The sequence below is a fragment of the Gymnodraco acuticeps genome, unplaced genomic scaffold (assembly GCF_902827175.1).
Source record: "Gymnodraco acuticeps unplaced genomic scaffold, fGymAcu1.1, whole genome shotgun sequence".
Taxonomy (NCBI): domain Eukaryota; kingdom Metazoa; phylum Chordata; class Actinopteri; order Perciformes; family Bathydraconidae; genus Gymnodraco; species Gymnodraco acuticeps.
In genome coordinates this window covers 15001-38289 of record NW_022992171.1, presented here as the reverse complement: position 1 = coordinate 38289, position 23289 = coordinate 15001, and the positions used below count along the sequence as shown (strand labels likewise).

At 40.3% G+C, this 23289-nt stretch overlaps 1 protein-coding gene across 1 annotated transcript in view; it reads left to right on the top strand.

The window, feature by feature from the left end:
- dysf (dysferlin, limb girdle muscular dystrophy 2B (autosomal recessive)) overlaps positions 1 to 23289 on the top strand; it is a gene marked incomplete at its 3' end in the record, with an annotated part of 99793 nt that overhangs the window by 67831 nt on the left and 8673 nt on the right. The window contains 5 exon segments of the mRNA XM_034204642.1: positions 4806 to 4904; positions 16118 to 16246; positions 17017 to 17172; positions 20638 to 20729; positions 22644 to 22814. Coding sequence (XP_034060533.1) covers positions 4806 to 4904; positions 16118 to 16246; positions 17017 to 17172; positions 20638 to 20729; positions 22644 to 22814 — 647 coding nt within the window.

Sequence of the window (23289 nt, the reverse complement as noted above, 5' to 3'; positions counted from 1 at the left end):
TACGTTACGTTACCAAATTTTCCGTAGTAGCGCGTTACACTACTTTTTACCCGGCAAAAGTAGTTACCCAACACTGCTCGCGACCAACAACCAATCACATTAATCTTCCGCCCCGGAGACACAAGCACGCGGTTTGATTGGCTAGTTGTTGTACTGGCATATGATTTGATTGGCTGGCGCTTCCGTCGAAGCTTCAGAAGTTGAACTTTTCTCAACTTTCGAAGCGAGCAACGGAGGCAAAGCGACGCGACGGACCCACAATGCAGTTCGGCAAAGCGGGACGTCACCCCGTTCAAAGTGAAGGGGGAGCGTCTCCGTTCAAGCAACGCACGCCGCCGTGTGGACGGGCCGTATGAGACTTGTGTTATACTCCCAATCCTAAGAATGGCAACCATCAGAAGTCACATCCACCTGACAACTGGAAGCCAGTGCTTCCTGTCAGCGATGTTACCACACACACATCATGCTCCCAGACACACAGAAAACACGTAAGCATCATATAAACACTGTTGATACATCGAAATAACTTGATCTTCTTTTGATGAGTTTGTTTCCATCATTTCACGGTTAAATAAAATCGAAAAAGACAATTCTTCTGTGCCCGCAGAATACTTATGTGTTATACAAAAGGCATTGCTTTCATACATTCTGCAAGATGTTTCTTTTTGCCATCCCATGTTTCCTGTGAGGTTTAGTCCACTTTGTGCCCGTTTCCATTGCCTCAAAAAGTAGAAAATATACATGTCGTAATACAAATGTACAGTAAACAAAATATAAAGCAGGATATTATACATTAAGAGTGTAAGGAATGGAATATTACATTCTACAGTGTGAGTTTAAGTCCAGTTTCCATCCTTTCACAGCTAAATAAAATCGAAAAAGACAATTCTTCTGTGCCCGCAGAATACTTATATCTTATACAAAAGTAACAGAGATGTAAGAGCAGCAGAGGCATTGCTTTCATACATGAACATACATTTCTTGTTGCCATGTAGTCCACTTTGTGCCCGTTTCCATTGCCTCAGAGCGTCTTTACACTCTGACCCTAATGCCGCGGCGCCACTTCTTTTTTCTCGTGTTGACGTGACTTGGCGAACAAAACGCTGCCATGCCATCATTGGAACAATCCTGAGAGGCGGCTAATTTGTGAGCGGCGTCTACAAAGAGTCACTGCAGGGCTTTACAAAGGTCAAAGGTCATTACAGGAGTTCTGAGTTAATGATGTAGGGTCCATTTTCTTATATTGGTGATGCAAAAATAGTAGATTTGACTTTTTATGGGAATAATCTCAATCTCAATCTTTATTTATTTATAAAGCACATTTAAAACCACCTCAGTTGACCAGGGAACAAATATATAATAACACAATAGGAGTACAATTATAAAACAATAATTAATAACATGATAAAAACACATTCAAATGTCAAAATGTTACTAGTATTAAAAGCCAGTGCAAAGAGGTGAGTTTTTTGCTGAGATTTAAAAACGACTGGTTTATTTTTGTGCGTATTTAATTACTGAATAAAGAAGATGTAGAGTTGAATCCCTTATTACATTAACATGTATTTTTATTATATACAGGGTTCTTACAGTCATTACAAACCTGGAAAAGTCATGGAAATTCAAAATGCTAATTCCAGGCCCTGGAAAAGTTATGGAAAACAATATCTTTCCCAACGTTTTGGAAAAGTCATGAAAATGTAACTAAAGTTCCATCAAATATAATTTATATTTTATCCATCTCACAGTGCTTCTCAAAGTGTGGTCCGCGGACCACTGGTGGTCGGTGAGCGCCCCCTAGTGGTCCGTGAGTATATTGGTAACATTTCACATTTGAAATAAATAAATACATTTAAGTTTTCCGCACTCTCGCGGGAATATCTCCGCAATGGAACGAGCTTAAGTTTCACTTTCGATTGCATGATATAGCCCAGTGCAACACCTTCGTCAAACATGTTGTCGCCTGTTTGTACCATTTTCAGGCGATTTGTAATCTGTTCTAGAAAAACGATGTGTTTTGGGATATTTGTGGAGTTAGGTGGTCCTCCAGTGTTTTTTTTTATTGGTTAAGTCCTTGGTATGAAAAGGTTTGAGAAACATTGATCTAATAAATACTGTATCGTATAGTAATGAAACGTAAAATGGCATTTAACTGACGAGGTATTTTGCTGGTGAGAGATTTTAGTTGCCTAAGCTGTATTTAGTATTTATTAATACTGCTGCTGGTTTATAAAGCACTGAATGGTTTAGGCCCAAGATACATTTCTGACCTCCTGCTAAATGATGAACCATCCAGATCTCTCAGGTCTTCAGGGACTGGTCAGCTTTCTGTCCCCAGAGTCAGAACTAAACATGGAGAAGCAGCGTTCAGTTATTATGCTCCAAATATCTGGAACAAACTCCCAGAAACCTGCAGGTCCGCTGCAACTCTTACTACTTTTAAATCCAGGCTGAAGACTTTTCTTTTTGTCGCTGCTTTTAATTGAACTATTCATATCTTAGACTGCACTGTAACTTTTATCCATGTACTTTTTCTTTTAATGTTTAATTTATTATCTTTTGCTGTTTTTAAATGCCTTTTTCTTAATGTCTTTCATTTTTGTAAAGCACCTTGAATTGCCTTGTGTTGAAAGGTGCTATATAAATAAACTTGCCTTGCCTTAGCGTGTAGAAGCTAGTAAGCCTACTATTTGATTTGTTTTAGATAGGCACAACATGTTTCAGATGCAGACCGTATTTTCCTGTTCCATGTTCAAATAAACCATTTTCAGTGATACGCTGAGAAAGAGTAATTTCTTTGGTCATGGAAAATTAGGTAAAGGTCCTGGAAAATCATTGGTGAAAAAGTGTATGAACCCTGTATATGGATATATGATAATGGTAATAATAATAACAATATCAACGATCATCATAATTATCATAGTTTGAATAAAAATACAACGATAATTAAAACGGTCTTGTTATCTGAACATGGACATGTAGGAAGTTTCTAGAAATGGGTGCAAGTGTATATATTAGGGCCGGGACTTTAACGCGTTAATTAAGATTAATTAATTACACAAAAATTAACGCGTTAAAAAAATTAACGCATTTTAATCGCACTTATTTTTGCACCACGGAACGTTTCTCACTGGATGAGTTTCAGGCGTACCGATTATACTGGAGCACCAACTAACGTTCATGACTTCAGACAACAACAAACCACAGTGAACAACAGTGGGAAATGTTGTTTTAAAAAACGGACGGATGGAAGCGTCGATAAGAGCACGGTTGTGTGCAAATTATGCAAAAAGGAATTTGCATATCACCGCAGCACATCAAGCCTCAAGTATCACCTCAATGCAAAACATATAGCAGCTAGCGTGGAAGCTAGCGTGGACGTTAGCCTCTTTTATCGCGTTCACACCAAAAAGAGCTGGTACTAAAATTAGTTCATGAGAACCTTTTTACCCCCCACGAAAGTCCCTGCTAGAGAGCAGAGAGCTGCTAGAGAGCAGGGACTTTCGTGCGGCTCTCTTGTGAGAAAAGAGCTATATTTCTGATTGGCTGGGCGGATTGCAAACCACGCCCCGTAAAACTCCCAAAAAGTGTTGTGAAGCCGCCATTTTATTATCCTCGCATTAGCATTATTAGCATTAGCCCAGCGCAGAAACGCAGAGAGACTAACTTATGGCAACACAAAATAAAACATGGGAGCGGTGGAGATGAGGAGGTGTCGGCGTTCTGGCGATTTACTCGGAAGGCTGCAGTAGAAGCTGCTGGGACTCCCAGCAGCTTCTACTGAAGCCAGTCCCCAACTCCGGGGACTTCCGGCCGGGGACTTTGGGCGGCAGTATACGCCGTGAAGTGGTTTGCGGCCTGCCTGTAAACCCACAGCAGCAGAAGAAGAAGAAGTGACGTCAGCGGCTTCATTTGCCTAATCCTCCCCCAGGTTCAAAGAGTTCTCATGAAGTAAATTCTCATGAACCTTTGTGGGAAAAGTACTGCGGTGTGAATGCGCCTAATGGTATACTAAAATCCATGTGAAAAAAAATTGCTTCTCACTGTTCTTAGGTCAAATATGTATATGCGATTAAAAATGCGATTAATTAATTACAAAGCCTCTAATTAATTAGATTAATTTTTTTAATCGAGTCCCGGCCCTAGTATATATACTTTTGTTTATTTGTGTGCGTATTTAATTACTGAATTATCTTTTTGTCCTTTAACTAACGGGAGGGCTACCTCTGTATAAGATGTGCTTTCTTCCCTCCTTCTACTAATTTTGTTTACTTTCATCGGATGTATAAATTGTCTAATATTGAAATAGTAGGATAAATACTACAAAAGAAAGTACTTCTCACTTAAGTACATTTCGAAGACTTTACTTTTACCAGAGTATTTTTAAACACGAGTATCTGTACTTCTACTTGAGTAAAGGAAGTGTGTACTTTGCCCTCTCTTCTACTAATTTTGTTTATTTGTCGGATGTATAAATGGTCTAATATTGAAATAGTAGAATAAAGAATTAAATAAAAAAGAATCCAATGCAGAAACGTCCAAAAAGCACAGTTTGGATCCATGAATGTTTGACAATGGCTTTAATTTAGGTATTCAAAGCGATTGGTCTATTCTATTGTTTTTATTATTCTTTATTTATTTGGGGTCACATTATAATAAAAGTACAGTTTTGCAAATCGAGACCCGAAAAGACAAATTAAATACCGAAGAAAATTTGAAAAAGTACATAGGGGTTGTTATCTACACATGTGATTGGTTTATTCTACACACTATCTGACCCCTGACCTTTGACCTCTGACCTACAGGCGGAGGAGTTCATGGACTGGTGGTGTAAATTCTACGCTTCGACCGGAGAGAAGAACAAGTACGGGACGTACCTGGAGAAAGGCTTCGACACGCTGAAGGTGAGAGAGGAAAACTGAGAGATGGGGAATAAAAACACATGTTCTTCGTCTTAAAAAGAGCTTTCTGCCAAAATGCATATATGTTTGGGGCTTTTCACGCAAGATCATTAAATAGCCAACTTTTCCCTACCAGTATTAAAATCCATGTCTAGGTGTTAACAATACAGAAACGCCAAAAAAAAACACAGTTTGGATTCACGAATGTTTAAGGATGGCCTCAATTTAGATATTCAAAGCGATTGGTTTATTTCACACACTATTTGACCTCTGGTTATGGTGTTTATTCCAATAACATTGATTTGATTAGCGAAACCAGTTTTTGTTCGAAAATAAGTATTTCTGTATTTTTTCTTCGACAAAACATGATGTGATTTAATCAAATTTGAATTACTATATGAATCAGGGGTTAAACAATTGCTCTAAGAGTATAATGGTACGTCTGGATATGTTCTCTTCACTTCTTTGTGTGTGTGTGTGTGTGTGTGTGTGTGTGTGTGTGTGTGTGTGTGTGTGTGTGTGTGTGTGTGTGTGTGTGTGTGTGTGTGTGTGTGTGTGTGTGTGTGTGTGTTTGTGTGTGTGTGTGTGTCCTAGCATTACTATACTTGTTACTAGTGCTGGGGGGAAACGATTATTTTGAAAACGATTAATCGGGCGATTATTTGATCGATTAGTCGACTAATCGAACGATTATTTTTCTGTTGTTCAATTCAAAAAAACGTAATGTAAAAAAAACGTAATGTAAAAAAAATTTTTTTCACGACACTGTGTCTCAGGGGATCTTAATATTTAAGAACCTATTAATGTGTTATACCAGATTAACGGAAATAATCTCAGCTAACTGACGATACAAACCATGTTTACCAAAACAAAACACAAGTCTCATAAGAAGCATCTAAATGACCCCTGAGCGAAAAATGCTAACGGACATTGGCACAGATCTCAAGATAAAAGTACCCTTATTACTTATCGTAGCTGCACATACAAGATATCCGATTAAAGCTGAGACTCCACAGATTATGTAGGTACATAGTATCATCACTGAGTGATCCGGACTCGCGACAGGGGAAGCAAATACAGTCATCACAACACGTACCTTCACAGAGCTTCTAGGGAGATCGTCTCACCACCGTAGCTGTCAATCTGATCAAAAGACGTGTTCAATGGCATTAAAATGAGAAAAAACGCGGCTGAATCGGTTAATCCATAGGTTTTTAACGTCTATGTATAAAAAAACGATTGAATTTATAATCCATAATTCCATTTTAATGTAAAAATCGGAGAGCAAATGCTAGCTGCTAATGGTAGCCACCACAGCTAGCTGCTGCTTCCGGTCAAGCAGCAGTCTCAGTGAGATATAAATATATAAATATCTTTGCGTTTTGGACTAACTTTAAAATATTCCCATGCTTTTGAAGACCTAGGGCGAGATGTTTTCGTTTGGGGGCTTCGTGCGCAATCCTGTGAGGAGGAGGTGGTAGCCGTTTCAGTCTCCACTGTGTTAGAAGTGCGATTGCGAACTGCTTGTTGCTTTGGGTGACCCACGTGTGTGTGGCGACCATATATACAGTCTATGGTGGCGACACGTCGACGCGGAAATATGTCGTCGACGATATTTTGAAGTCGACGCGTCGACGCGTCGCTACAGCACTACTTGTTACTAAATCTGTTTACACAGTCACGTGTGGGGACTCGCCTCCCTTATGGGGCCTAAATGGAGGTCCCCATGAGGGGAATCATTAAACTTGGTTAGGGTAACGGCCCGTCCACACAGCGGCGTGCGTTGTCTCTTGCCGGCGGGCGTGTCTGAAACTCGACCAACAACCAATCACATGAATCTCCCGCCCCTGACACACAAGCAGCGTTTTGATTGGCTAGAGCTTGTACTGGCATATGATTCGATTGGCTGACGCTTCTGCCGAGGCTTCAAAAGTTGAACATTGCTCAACTTTTGCAGCGAGCCACGCCAGCAAAGCTCTGCGTCGCTTCCCACAATGCAGTTCGGCGAAAAGTGACGTAACCCCATTCAAAGTGAATGGTGAAGCTTTCAACACACGCCGCTGTGTGGACGGGCCGTTAGGGTTAGGGTTAGGCATGTGTTGGTTATGGTTAAGGTTAGGATAAGTCTCAAGGAAATGCATGTAAGTCAATGTAATGTCCCCTGAAGTGATGTATACATGGTATGTGTGTGTGTGTTTATAAATGTGTGTGTGTCTGTAGATGCTAATTAATATGTGCATGTGTGTGTTGATGAGAAATTGCCAAACATCGACAGCAGATAAAGACAACATGAAGGGAAATACAGAAGTATGGAGAGCATCAGAGCGAAAACATGAAGAACACGGAGACAGGGCCTCTCTTTGTTCCACTTCCTTTAAATGTCTCTCCCAAAACTTCACCATTTAAATCACATTTTTCCCGAGATGCCAGCCTCCTCCTCCTCTTCCTCCTCTTTTCTCATCCCAACGACGTGACATTCGGTCCGTTTTTCTTTTTCCGAACGTCTCCGATGACTCATCCTTGTTGAATTCTCGTCGGGACGGATTGAAGGGAAAAGGTCGCCCCTCAGATGTTGGCGAGTCCGAAGCAAAAGGCATCACGTCAACGTCTGTCTTTTATTCTCGTTTCTCACATCGCCCCCACGCTCTCTTCAACCTTTATCCCGATTCTCTCGGTCCAAACGCCGACCTTTCCTTCCAGCGGGACTCGGAGCGGACGTCAGTCTGACGCCCAAACTCGTGACTAATGGGGTCAGAATCTGGACTTCTTTTATTGCTTTTAAATGAGACATCTAACCTCTCCTTTGGGACCTTTCACATCAGAGCAGCAGCTTCAATAGAACAACCAGGGATGGGAGGGTTCATTTAAAAATGTATACTCCTCTGATTATTATAATTATTATTACTACTAGTTACCAGTAAATATATTTAAACAGTAGAAACTACGATATTTAGGATCAGAAATGTGTCCTGTTCAACAATATAACGTGAGCAAATACATAGCATAAACCACACAGAACGAATGAACCGAAGAAAGTGAAAAGCAGATTTCGGCAGTAGGCGTATAGATTCAAACTGTAAAGGTGTCCTATCATGCAAAATGCACTTTTGATGTCTTTTCTATATCAATGTGTCCCCGGTGCGTCGGGGAACTCACGCAGCGTCAGAAAATAAAACCTTCTCTCTTCCTCCGTACCCACATCTCTAAAAACGGGGGAACAACGGAGCTGATCCAGATTTGCGTCCGATATGATGTCATATCAGAAATGTGGGCGGGCTTTACACCAACGGGCCTATCAGAAACAATAAGACGTGTTTTGGACGATTACAAATTGTATAATAGGAGACCTTTAAACTATACAAAAACCAGGGATGGGAGGGTTACTTTAAAGATGTATTCTGTTACATTGACTTGTTACCTGTAAACAATGTAATCAGTCATATGATCTAAGTATGAACATATAAAAGTAACCTGATTACTTTCTAGTACTTTTGGATTACCTCAATATCATTGAACGAATCCAAGAGAGTAGGAATATCAATACGATGTTTTCCACTTAAGTGTTTAATGTAAGACAACAAAGCAATGTGACTTTAGAAGATTACAAACCAAGATATTTAGGATCAGAAATGATTTAACTTATAAGAAAAGCTGCCTTTCATGAAGCATATTCAGCCTATACACCAACACTGACACACATGAGCACATAATGCAGTTTTAAGAAAGCAGAAATGAAATCTGAGCTGACAGAAAATGCTTCGTTTTAGTTTAACACACACAGTTAAGCTCACACACACTATTTTATTTCACCTATGAATTAAAGACAGAACAAATGAAGCAAAAAGAAAACCAAAAAGGCCCTGTCACACTGTCCCGAAATTGACACCCGATGGAGACACGATAAAGGAAATGTTCAAATTCGGCTGTGATCGTAGCAACATCGGGCCATTCGTGAGGGCATCTAAGCCATCGTATGACCGCCGGTGGAGTTTCTCAGGCTCCGGCAGCAACTTCGTGAGCGGCAACTTCGTAAGGCACTGGTGAGGGCATCTTGTCAAATCGTGTCATCTTCGTGTTATCATCGGTGCCATCGGGCATTCGCCCTCACTCTGATCGGGGCGAATGCCCGATGGCACCGATGATAACAAGATGCCCTCACGATGGCCTTACGAAGGGAAAAATTGACACACGAATTCAACACGAAAATGAACCTTCGCAAGGTCCTTCCGCAATTTTTTGGCAGGCCAAAGATTTTGCCACCGCTCACGAAGTTGCTGCCGGAGCCTGAGAAACTCCACCGGCGGTCATACGATGGCTTAAGATGCCCTCACGAATGGCCCGATGCTGCTACGATCACAGCCGAATTTGAACATTTCCTTTATCGTGTGTCCATCGGGTTGTTTTATTGCACAACAAAATCATGTAAATATATTATGTAAATAACCCAATTTGTGTTCTGTGAAACTAAAAAGGATATAATATATTATTTTGAAGGACAGTTGACAGGAAGTTGTTGTTGTTATGGAAACAACATTACGGAGAAAATGTAATATTTTCTACATATAACGACGGATAAAGTAAAGAACAAAGTCTGAAGATATCAGTACAGTATCATAGTACTGTAACATAATTGTTTGTGTTACTTTCGTTGCAGAATGTCTTAAATGTAATGTAAATGTTGCCTTCGTGTGTGGTTCGGGGCCATCATCGTGCGAAATTCACAATTCCATATTCGTGTGTCCATCGGGTGTCAATTTCGGGACAGTGTGACAGGGCCTTAAAGCAGATTCAGACAGTATAGATTCACACTTTAAGACGCCTTATTATGGTTTTTGGGGTTATGTTAATATGAATATGTACCTGAAAATGAGCATTAAATGTCCACTTCAAAGTATTAGCCTACAGAACACTATAAGCTATTTTAGATGTTTACTTCAGGGGCGTCAAACTCAAGTCTTCATTTTCTGTGGCCCCGCAAGAGCTTGCAAAAAATATAATACGTTTATTATACGGTTACATGCCGATTTACAGAAGCAGGTTGCCCATAAACTACATGTCCCACAATGCATCTCGTTTTGTGACATGCGCATTGAAGAGAGTTGCAATTATTTGCCCTGGACTTCTGCTTTCAGACGTAGTTAATTACGAAGTTATTACCCTATCAGATAATAATCCAATTCAGAGGCAATAATGTCATATAATAAATGTATTTATAATTATATTTATGACATATTTATATAGTCTTAAAAGTTACAACCGGCCCTTTGAGTGCAACCATGATGCTGACGTGGCCCGCGATGAAATTGAGTTAAACACCCCTGCTTTACTTACAGTGTTATCCTGCTAGTAATCCACTTTTTAGAATCTTTTCTCTTTTTATGTAACTAAAACTAAACTAATAAAATAAATAGTTACCTTTTCCCTGTTTCCTGATTACCCGTTACACGTTATCCGCAACATTAGCTTCTAACAAACAGAAAATTATCCAGAAAGGCCATATTTATTTCTATTTTCTTCTCGTCAAAGTCTTTAAGAGTCTATAAGAGAATATATTAACCTTTTTCTTGTATCCTAATAACCCGTTATATGTAATCTGTTACTCCGCAAGACTTTGTACAAGTCTTTCTACATGAGCTTCTAACTAGCAGAAGGCGGTGGTGACAAGGGACTTGGCTTGGCAACTGGAAGGTCACCAGTTCAAGTCCCGGCAAGACCAAGCGCTACCGAGGTGTCCCTGAGCAAGGCACCGTTCCCCACACTGCTCCTCGGGCGCCGTTCAAAAAGGCAGCACACTGCTCCTAACACTAGGATGGGTCAAATGCAGAGAAACAATTTCCCCACGAGGGATTAATAAAAGTCCATCTTATCTTAAATGAACCAGAAAAGCCGGATTTATTCCTCTTTTTCTTCACGTAAAACCCCTCAAAGTACATCTGAAACTGAAAGGCACAATAAAGAACGATAACTGCTTCTCGTTGACCATTGAAATCCTGGTGGGAGTATTTCTCTTTCATTCAGGAAACATATTAAACGGTTTCACCTCTGCTGAAGGAAACACATCTGTCGCGACATTTCAAAACGTTGACAAGTTGGATGGAAATGTTGGTTAAATGCTCTTTGCCTCACCTACTATTACCTATTTACTCCCTCCCTCCCTCTCCTCTCTCCTGCCCTTTAGAGAGATCTTCTACTGTCACAATGAGCCTCTGTTTCCAACATGTCCTCCCTCTCACCCAGAGGTGGGAAGTAGTGGAGTACAAATACTTTGTTACTGTACTTAAGTACATTTTTCTGGTATCAGTACTTTACCCCACTACTTATTTTTCTGACGACTTTTTACTTTGACTTCTTACATTTAGAACCCAAATACCTGTACTTTCTACTTCTTACATGTTGAACTCAAATACCTGTACTTTCTACTTCTTACATTTTGAACCCAAATACCTGTACTTTCTACTTCTTACATTTTGAACCCAAATACCTGTACTTTCTACTTCTTACATGTTTAACACAAATACCTGTACTTTCTACTTCTTACATGTTGAACTCAAATACCTGTACTTTCTACTTCTTACATGTTGAACACAAATACCTGTACTTTCTACTTCTTACATGTTGAACTCAAATACCTGTACTTTCTACTTCTTAAATGTTGAACTCAAATACCTGAACTTTCTACTTCTCACATGTTGAACTCAAATACCTGTACTTTCTACTTCTTACATGTTGAACTCAAATACCTGTACTTTCTACTTCTTACATGTTGAACTCAAATACCTGTACTTTCTACTTCTTACATGTTGAACCCAAATACCTGTACTTTCTACTTCTTACATGTTGAACTCAAATACCTGTACTTTCTACTTCTTACATGTTGAACTCAAATACCTGTACTTTCTACTTCTTACATGTTGAACTCAAATACCTGTACTTTCTACTTCTTACATGTTGAACCCAAATACCTGTACTTTCTACTTCTTACATGTTGAACTCAAATACCTGTACTTTCTACTTCTTACATGTTGAACCCAAATACCTGTACTTTCTACTTCTTACATGTTGAACTCAAATACCTGTACTTTCTACTTCTTACATGTTGAACTCAAATACCTGTACTTTCTACTTCTTACATGTTGAACTCAAATACCTGTACTTTCTACTTCTCACATGTTGAACACAAATACCTGTACTTTCTACTTCTTACATGTTGAACCCAAATACCTGTACTTTCTACTTCTTACATGTTGAACTCAAATACCTGTACTTTCTACTTCTTACATGTTGAACTCAAATACCTGTACTTTCTACTTCTCACATGTTGAACACAAATACCTGTACTTTCTACTTCTTACATGTTGAACTCAAATACCTGTACTTTCTACTTCTTACATGTTGAACTCAAATACCTGTACTTTCTACTTCTTACATGTTGAACCCAAATACCTGTACTTTCTACTTCTTACATGTTGAACCCAAATACCTGTACTTTCTACTTCTTACATGTTGAACTCAAATACCTGTACTTTCTACTTCTTACATGTTGAACCCAAATACCTGTACTTTCTACTTCTTACATGTTGAACTCAAATACCTGTACTTTCTACTTCTTACATGTTGAACCCAAATACCTGTACTTTCTACTTCTTACATGTTGAACCCAAATACCTGTACTTTCTACTTCTTACATGTTGAACTCAAATACCTGTACTTTCTACTTCTTACATGTTGAACTCAAATACCTGTACTTTCTACTTCTTACATGTTGAACTCAAATACCTGTACTTTACCAATACTTACTTCTACTTCTCTCATTTTCCAAACAGCTGGTTCCTTTAGTCTGAATGTGTGTTTGGTGCGTGATCATTATTATTTAGAGTCATTGCGTGCCTATTGATTTGAACACGATCCGTGTATCCATCATTTCCTGGTCTTCTCTAAAGAAGAGGGACCAATGGAAACGTTGTCATGTTGCCGTTGTTCAGCATGGAAACATTCATTAGCTAACAATTACATTATTGTTCTATTAATATAAAGGGAGGTCAGGTACTCTTTAAAGCAGCTGCTAGCTATGGGTACTTTTTACTGAAGTACATTTCAAAGCCTCTTTACTTTGACTTGAGTAAAGAAGTTTAGTCAGTACTTCTACTTTCACCAGAGTATTTTTAAACACGAGTATCTGTACTTCTACTTGAGTGAAGGATGTACTTGTCCTGTCTCACTTTTCCAGCCTGGATGTGACCTGAAGTAAACTTCCTCTCATCTAAACCCTCACCTTTCCTCCCCCTTCGTCACCTTTCTGTCTCCCTCTCCTCCTCTTCCTCCTCTTGCATCATCAGCTCTGGCGCCATCGTGGAGGTCTGCTAGAAAGTGAGTTTAGAAATGTTTCTCAACCAATTAGGAAAAAGGAGAGATCCCTGAAGAAAAACGGCAAATATTCAAAGGTTTAAAGGATTTATGGTCTAAAAATCTAACGGTACAGACTCCCTCAAGAGTGCAACAAACTATAAACCTAAGACATAAAAATAAGTGCAATAAGAAATAGAAATAAAAAAGGTCAAGAGCTAGTGCTTTGGACACAGTGATGCAAACCTAATAAGTTACCGCTTAACATGTATACAAGAGTAAGAGACAATGAAAACTGAGTTTCTGTGGCATGTTTTGGAGAGCTTTGTCTATTTCCTAGGAATCATAAGTTCCTTTCTTAACAACAGACATACATTTAATGAATTAATGATGAAGTCACGCTTCATTCAAAAAACGTGTGTATCGTGCCTGTGTGTTCAGTTTTTATTGTGTTATCAGTCAAAGAAGAAGTGCCTCCATGCAGCCAAAAATGCTCTAAACCATAATTGTTTAATTGTATTATTAATATAATGAGATTTGAGGTCATGAATACGAGCTGCCAGAGGGATAAAAACACTATTTTATTTTCCTGTTTTTGTGCGCCAACCTGCTGACATTCGCCTCGTCTCTTCTTCTGTCCTTTTCAATATCCTGTCCCTCTCTTCTCTCCTTGGCTCACCCCTCTCCCTTTCACTCTCACCCCTTCCTCACCTCTCTTCTTCCTTTCCTCCCTGACAGTAAGCGCTGCTGTTTCCCTCCTTGTTTTGGTTCCTCTCTCTTTTCTTGTATTGGGTTTGGTGCCGAATCACTGGGATTGTAGTCCAGACTTTTGCATCATCCTTTTTAGGCTCTAACCCCAACACTTTCAACACATCTAAACACATCAGATATTAACCCACCTCCTCTTCCTCAGGTGTAAAAGAAAAAAGCTTCCTTGGTATCGAATCTGTGCAAAAATCTGTCGTTGACCTTCATCAACGCAAGAGTTAGTGTAATGCTGACAGAAAGCTTGATAACTAAAAAAACGTTATTAAAATCCTTCCTAAAACCCGACATAACCCCGTCTTCAACCTTCCTACATTTTCCCACACCACTCCGCTCCCTTCACTGGCTTCCGGTAACTGCTAGAATCCACTTCAAGACAATGGTACTTGCGTACCATGCTGCGAATGGATCTGGCCCTTCGTACATCCAGGACATGGTTAAACCGTACACCCCAGCACGTGCACTCCGCTCTGCATCAACCAAACGACTCGCTGCACCCTCGCTGCGAAGGGGACCCAAGTTCCCATCAGCAAAAACACGTGGGTTTGCTATCCTGGCTCCAAGATGGTGGAATGAGCTCCCCAGTGACATCAGGACAGCAGATAGCTTACACACCTTCCGGTGCAGACTGAAAACTCATCTCTTTCGACTCCACTTCGATCGATAGAATTACTAACAAAGCACTTTTATACTAATAAAGGACTGGCTTATCTAAAGCCAGTGGAGTAGCACTTGAAATGTTTTTGCTCTATGAAACCTGATGTACTTATATGATTCTGTTTTCTTCAAGTTTGTATTTTGTTGGTCGAACGCACTTATTGTAAGTCGCTTTGGATAAAAGCGTCAGCTAAATGCAATGTAATGTAATATTAAAGAGTACATTACACGCAGATGTTTTGGTGCATTTTGACGTATGATGAGGTCATGTTCAGTAAAGAGTCGCTTTAAGGCCCTGATGCACCAAACTGACACCAAAGAACACGTCCCGACGGACCCGACTGTTGTGTCGCCTCACGTCTCCTGCGTCTTGGCCAACAGTCGCACTGGAACACACCGCAAAGACTTCAGCCGACGGCCAAGAAGCACGTACGAACTGCGCATGCGTGAGTGGCAATAACTCTCCTTACCAGCAGGCGGCGGTAGTGTGTATTCGTCATTCAAAAGAGGCAACAACCGGAAGACAGACTGCGTGATATAAACTAACAACAAATAGCGTGTGCGTTCCATTTTCACTCTCGTCCATCACAGACTGTTTCACAAAATGAAAAAGAATAGCCGTCTGTGTATGCCTTCTTAATCGTGTTAAGAAGTGATTTCTTTGCCGACAGCCTCCGCTCCCGATTCAACATGTTCAATCGGGAGCGGAAGGTGTCGGCACGGCCGAAAAGACACAACGGTGAGGGACACACCAATCTGAGAAGGGCGACAGGACGCTCATCGGCGGCCAGACATCTATCGACGGCCGAAATCGGCTTGGTGTCCCAGGGCCTTTAGGCCCCGTCCACACGGAGACGATATCAGTTGAATCCTCTAACGTTCTATAGACAGTTCGTCCACACGAGGCCGAAATGGAAACGCGGATTTGGAGCCCGAATCCGATACACATAGATCTGAGGACGAAACACTTGCGACTCCGTGTCTACGCCCTATACGATCATTTCCTGAAAACAATGACGCCATAGCCCTGCCTCTCCTGCTCACCCCCGCATCATTGCTGATGCGTTTCACCAACAACAACAATGGCGGATCACAGGGTTGCGTTCGTCCTCCAGACGCTACTCACCATGATACAGATTTTAGTGCAACATTTACGGCTGCTCTTCCACAACCATCAGCAACAAAAATAATATAATATAATGATAATCGTCATCGGTCTTCTTCGCTGCTTTTGGTGTATTTTGTGGCGGAAGTACAGCGCCACTTACAGGCCCGGCATATGTACTACAGCGTCTCCGTTTCGTCTCCGTGTGGACGGGGCCTTATTTGTTGCAGGATCACTGGGATTGTAGTCCAGATTTTCTTTCATTTGCATCATCCTTTTTAGGTTTCAACAACTCATCTAAACATCAGATATTAACCCCTCTCGTCTTCCTCCTCCTCTTCCTCAGGTGTACGACAGGGAGCTGGAGAAGGTGGAGAGCTTTGGGGGTCTGTCAGATTTCTGTCAGACATTTAAACTTCAGAGAGGAAAGACTCAGGACGAAGGAGAAGACCCTTCAGTGGTGGGAGAGTTCAAGGTGAGAAGTTAGTTTAAGATGTAATTTAGAGAAGGGACAACGCATTTATTATAATGAACACTTGAAAACATAAGAGCGCAGACAAACCACATGAACCCAGTTTAAGCACAAGTACAGCCCTTATTAAAGCACAATTACAAGCACATTATTACGAACACAAAATTGACATGAAAGCACATAGAGATAAAAGCTTGCACATTACATCGGATTGCTTTACTTTTTTCAGCTTTATTCATTATTTTCTTTTCTGTTTAGTTCATTTTATTAAGTTGTGTTCGTTCGGTGTTCCTCTGCATATTTTTTTTTCTTTAGTTTAAATTAATTGTATTACGCCGCATTATATATCACTTTACTTTTCATCACTTCAAAGGAACACTTCAACCTCAACATTTTAAAACTCCACGGTAAATGCAGAATCAAAAAACGGAGAAAAGTCTTGAATTCATTGAAGTGAAAGCGGCTGCTTTTAACAACATTATTAGACTATATCGGTACAAAGTTTAACACAAGTGCGGTATAATCCAAGTCTCTTTTATCCCGTTGTATGCTCACTACTTCCCAAAACAAATGCATCATCACTAAAACCTTACTGTTGTTGCAGAAGTCGTTCTAATGTTAGGGGAAAGTATTACATTCAGGCGTAACAGCACACAGGAAAACAACAAAAAAGTTTCCACATCACGTCAACATCGTCAAAATCTCCAAATTTCAACTGAAGTGTTTTAATTGTTCTTTAACTGTGTCTTGTCTCCTTTCCTTCATCACATCAGGGCATGTTTAAGATCTACCCGCTGCCAGACGACCCCTCGACCCCTCCGCCCCCCCGACAGTTCAGGAAACTTCCTCCCAACGGCAACGAGGAGTGCGTGGTGCGAGTCTACGTCATCCAGGCTCAAGGGCTGCAGCCCAAAGACACCAACGGGAAGGTGAGGAAGGAGTGTCGCGGATCCGAAACCTTAGACACTCAAGACATAACAAGATACAACAAAATAGAAACACAGACACACTGCTGATTGAAGAAATTATGATATGGTTGTACAACAGTATAAGAGCCAGCGTGTGTCTGTCTAAAGAATAACCGAATCTCACAGGTTTCATACACTTGTTTTGAGTTTACACAGCACTATACCTTTGGACCTTTTGCAATCACATGTTACAAGATCCTATGCTCAATAACACGCTGCAGACAGACGTGTGCAAGGTCTCTACAAAGGTCTCTTTAGAGAAACTACATTATGAAACTCACTATGACTTACAACCAGTGTTGTGCTAGTTACTGAAAACCAGTAACTAGTTACCATTACTAGTTACTTCATTTCAAAAGTAACTCAGTTACTTTACTAGTTACTTACACCCAAAAGTAATGCGTTACTGTGAAAAGTAACGTTTTAGTTACTTGAAAAAAGGGCTCCCATTAATGCCCTTATAGCCTTCATTTCAGTACTGTTATTGCATTGGAGAATAATACAATCTGTTGATCAACTTGACATGCATTATATGCAATCTGGATTGCATCGATATTAGCTGGCTTTCCATTTTTGTATATTCTTTCTCCAGGTAGTTGGAAAAAGTTTTCCGTCCCATATGCCGTGTGCCGCCCGGACATGCTATCATGCTAACTAGCTCCCTGAAAGCGGGTGACTCCACTGTAGCAATACCCTGCATGTGTTCTACAACATACCGTGCAATGGCTTTATCCACTTTTCCCTGGCCAGCAGTCCCTTGGTTAAAATCCAGCCGCTGTTGCTTAGGTGGAGGTGGAGTGGCGTCGGCTGAGTCTCTGTGGTCTTAGCTACTAGCTTCGTCCCAGCATGTTGTTTTTGCAGATGTTTTAAGAGATTTGAATGACTGGTTTGGGCAGTAGATAAGATCTTTGACCCGCCAAGACACAACTTACATTTAACAGAAACTTTCTTTTCTTTGTGCTCGACAAAAGTGAAATAGTGAGAATATCTCCAGGTGGAGAAACTAGACTTGAGCTCCGCCGCCGCCATGATAGTCTTGTTAGTAAACAACAAAAACACGCCCACAGCCCGTCTCCGCATGTGACACAGGAAGTATCTAAGTACATTTACTCAAGTACTTAAGTACAGTTCTCATCTCTGTTCGCCTGGCTGTTGACTATATAAAAAAAACTAACGGAGTAACGCACCATGTAGTAACGGTAACTGGGTTACTGAATTTAAAAAGTAATGCGTTAGAGTACTAGTTACTGCCAAAAATAACGGCGTTACAGTAACGCGTTACTTTGTAACGCGTTAGTCCCAACACTGCTTACAACACATGATCATATAATACAGATTATTTCAACAGGAGGAAATCACTTTATTATATATGGACTTTTCAGGGTGAGCGAAGCAGACAGGACCTAGATGCAGGACAGATACTGGGTTTCACAGAAAATACCTTTATTTCAAGGCTACGAGTCTTAACATACAGAGCAGAACACATTCAACTTCAACAAGGATCTCACAACAACTGAAAGTGTTGAAACGTGGTCGTTGTTCTCGAGTCCAGGAGGAAGTTAAATAAGAGACAATGTAGTCTCGAAAAGGTTCAAATGGGTACTTTAATTAAGTAACGTGGTTTTGAAACAAACAGGGCGATTCAGGAACACAGCGCCAGTTTGTGGGGGGAAGACGAGCAAGCCCGGACGCGTCTATCATTTTTCCAACCCAGTTTAGATTTAACCACGCCCACTTCTGCATTACGCAAGGATCGACGTAGCTCTACGCCAGTGTTTCTCAAACTTTTTCATACCAAGGACTTAACCAATAAAAAAACACTCACGGACCACCTAACTCCACAAATATCAAAAAACACATCGTTTTTCTAGAACAGATTACAAATCGCCTGAAAATGGTACAAACAAGTGGCAACATGTTTGACGAAGGTGTTGCGCTGGGCTATATCATGCAATCGAAAGTGAAACTTAACCTCGCTCCATTGCGGAGATATTCCCGCGAGAGTGCGGAAAACTTAAATTGATTAATTAATTTCAAATGTGAAATGTTACCAATATACTCACGGACCACAAGGGGGCACTCACGGACCACCAGTGGTCCGCGGACCACACTTTGAGAAGCACTGCTCTACGCGATAGCGTCATAGACTTCTTCTTCGGCAGTTATAGCGGTCGCGGTAAAGCAGGATATTGAATAGTTGTTTTTTGTCTTTCCAAAGGATTTGTTGACTGAAAGTAAACGATCCTGTAATCAAAGCCATATCGAAGAGTCCTGAGATTGTATTACTGGTGTTTTATCATCTATGAATAGCCTGTGTGTATCCTCAAATGTGTGTGGTCGTCAGTCATATTGACAAAGAAGCACTATTATATTGTATATTGTATATTATGCAGCGTTTAGAAGGACGGTATTTCGCTTGTCAGATTCAGATTTTGCGGGTGTGCCGCGTCTATGACGCTATCGCGTAGAGCTACGTCGATCCTTGCGGAAGTGGGCGTGGTTAAATCTAAACTGGGTTGGAAAAACGATAGACACAGCCCGAACATCTCTGTATCTGATCCCTGGCTCCTCCTCTGACGAAGGGGGTCCTGCCTCCACATATTCTTCTGTGTCCGATATCGCGTAAATCAGAGGATCCACACGCCTTTTCTCCACATACACTCATTCATGACTTTTTATTTAATGCATTTTAACGGCTGTAATCATTGTTAACGTAAAACCGGATGTGACGTCACTGTTGACAACGGAGACGCCTTTCAATAAAGCTTTTCAAAATAAACTGTACATTCATTTAGCAACAACGTTAGCCACAAGTCAATGCTAACCGGAAATGAAATGTTTTCAGAATAAAACCGTTTTAAGCTTACAGTATGTTTAAATTAAATTACGTCATTAAACATTGATTTTAATTTCTTACAAAAGACGATTAGAATTTAAATACCTGCAAGAGTGATCACAAAGACACAGGTGGGGAGGGAGGAAAAACACAGGTGATCACAATCAGCCAATCAAACAGGAGGGAAACACAGAGACAGGAAGTGAGAGCAGACATAACTAGGGGGGTTTACACCTTTCAGAATAAAACGGGAAAACAAAGCAGTGATATCATCGGGATGACAACATGTAGAGAAACATCCGGATATTTAGAGATATTACACTCTGTATCAGTAACTTTAGAAGGGTATTAACCGTCTTTGAGCACTAGGAAAAACGCTTTTCTAATGCTATTTTATTTCTATTTCTATTTGAATTGTTTATTTCTAGTCTTTTAATTTCTCTAATGTACAAAGCCTTGTCTTAGTAGTACTTCTTTATCTTATACAAATCCCCTGTATTGTTATTGTTATTATTATTAAGATGGAAGAATGAGATAAAATGTGTTTTTGTGTGTGTGTTAATGGACGGTTTCTCTCCTTGTGTTTTCAGTGTGACCCCTACGTGAAGATCACTCTGGGGAAAAATACCATCAACGACCACGAGAACTACATCCCCTGCACGCTGGACCCAGTTTTTGGGAAGTACGTAACATCGATTTTACCTACAAATAGAAACTAAACGTCCAGGCTTCACACACAAGTCGAAATCCAGACTTTAAGAAAGGCCATTTGAGTAAAGTCCGACTTCACTTGGACGATTACCCCCAATGCGCCTGAAGATGGAAAATTAAGGAATAGTCCATTTAGATGTATCCTTTTGTTCCTTTAACCTCTACTAACCTCTTTGAAATCAGGATTCTCAATACCTTCAATGTCTTAAGTCGAATCTCATATTTTTACCGTTTTATCCCCAGTATCCTCCAAGACATGATGCACACGTCACTAAAAACAATGTCTGTCTGATTGTTTTTTATTGTTTTTACTTACAAGATGCGTATGTTGTTGTTCATCCTGTAAGCAGTGGCGGTTCTAGACCAATTTGACTGGGGGGGCCAGTTATTTTCTGAGGGGGGCACAATAAATGCAGGACGAAAAAGAGAACTAGACAGTATGAAGTAATTGCGCATAAGAAAACAATGCAATACAGTTACTGGTATTTGTTTCAGTACACTTATTTATTTCAGATAGATCTTATAGTTATTACTGTTAGCTTCAGCTTAAGTTATAGTACAATGTTTGCACTAACACATTTAACATTTAAAAAAAAACAAAAACAAAACTTTTCATTGTTAGGGGGCCACAGGGGGGTCAGAGGTCAGTGTTAGGGGGGTACTGGCCCCCCCTAGAACCGCCCCTGCCTGTAAGTGTCCAATTTTGTTTGTAACACTTGCGAACAGCAAAGCCAATTTCTGCTTCATCCTTAAAGAAAAGATCTCCCTCGTATCGAATCCGCGCAAAAATCTATCGTTATAAGCACGCTTTTGTTCAGACCTTCATGAAGGCTAGTTAGTGTAATGTTGACCGAAAGCTTGATAACTAATACGATTTTTGCACAGGTTAGAGTGTTTCTGATGGTCTTTTTAAAATACATTTAAGTTTATAGTTTTAGCTACGTGTTAGGTCCCATGCTGAGCGACTTTTGTCTTATTCTCAAGTTTTAATAGCCTCCAATTCATCAATATCCTCCCTGAAACACAACATAAACCCATGTATTAAAGAATACGCACCATGTACGTATAGACACAGGTGTTTTGGAGCATTCTGATGTATAACAAGGTCATGTTGAAGCTCTCACCAGGTGTCAGACTGTTAGCTTAAGGCCCCTCATTTCAGTAAATATTCGCTTTAGTTGTCACGGACCCAAAAGAAAACCACCTGTTCCTCTGCAGCTTTTTAGCTTCTCACTCAGTTTTAGTTACTTTAAAAACGGAGAAATGGGTGGTTACTCGGGGTTATTCTCCTGTTCATTTAGCACGTTAATGATGACACATGACTCATGAGAGTGAAACTAAAGCAGGGTTTTCCACGAGGTGAACAGTGTGATTTACTGCAGGCTTCAGCAGCGTAATGGATTCATCTTTAACATGTTAGTCACTTTCTGATCACCTTTGAAGTAGTAGGGGTTGCTAGAAACACACACACACACACACACACACACACACACACACACACACACACACACACACACACACACACACACACACACACACACACACACACCAATCCCAATGGGATCTCAGATGGCTCAGACTCTCAGTGACGGCTGAATATTCAGAGTCCTATTGACGACATTTGACATGTTCTTGTTCCTTAAACCAGCGTAGACCTTATTTATGTCCAATCTTTAGTTTCAATTAATTTACAAGTTATTTTGTGTGGGCATAAATGAAAGCTTGGATTAGATAAAGCTTTATTATCCCCCATAGAGGAACATTTAGGTGTTAAAGAAGCAACAGCAAGATGAGCCAATCTCTCGCCCTTTCCGGTTTTAATGTAATTTCTCTCTGATAAAAACACCGGAGATTCCTCAGACTGTTGTCTTGTGTTTCCCTGCAGGATGTTCGAGATCTCCTGCTCCCTCCCTCTGGATAAAGACCTGAAAGTGATGCTGTACGACCACGACATGCTGAGCAAAGACGAGAAGATCGGAGAGACGCTGATCGACCTGGAGAACCGCTTCCTGTCCAGACACGGAGCCGCATGTGGTCTGCCGCAGTCCTACAGCCTGTGAGTACACACTGCAACACTTACAGGCAAATAACCAGAAACTAAATGATAAATAAGTAAATCAATATATATATATCTAAACTCTAAAGGTAGGAATTTAACCAAGTCCTGTACAGGGGCTGAAAATAGTCTCCTTTAGTCTAGATTTTTCTGCCAAATAACCAGAAACGTACCGATAAATAACTCCGTCATGGTCTCTTTCTGAAACTTTAACACTTTCTTTGTCTCGCCCTTTATTTTATATGATATTATTTTGTTATCATCAGGTCGGGGGTGAACCAGTATATAATATATATATCTAAAGTGTTAAAGGTCTCTCTAAGTATATAAAAAACATGTCTATGAAGTGTTTTGCTCAAAATACCAAACAGATCACCCATTCTAGCCATGCCTCATATCCCTCTATTTCACTTCCTGTTTCTAAAGTGCTGATTCTGGGTCTATAGCTTTAAAAATGTGATGAAACGCCATATCA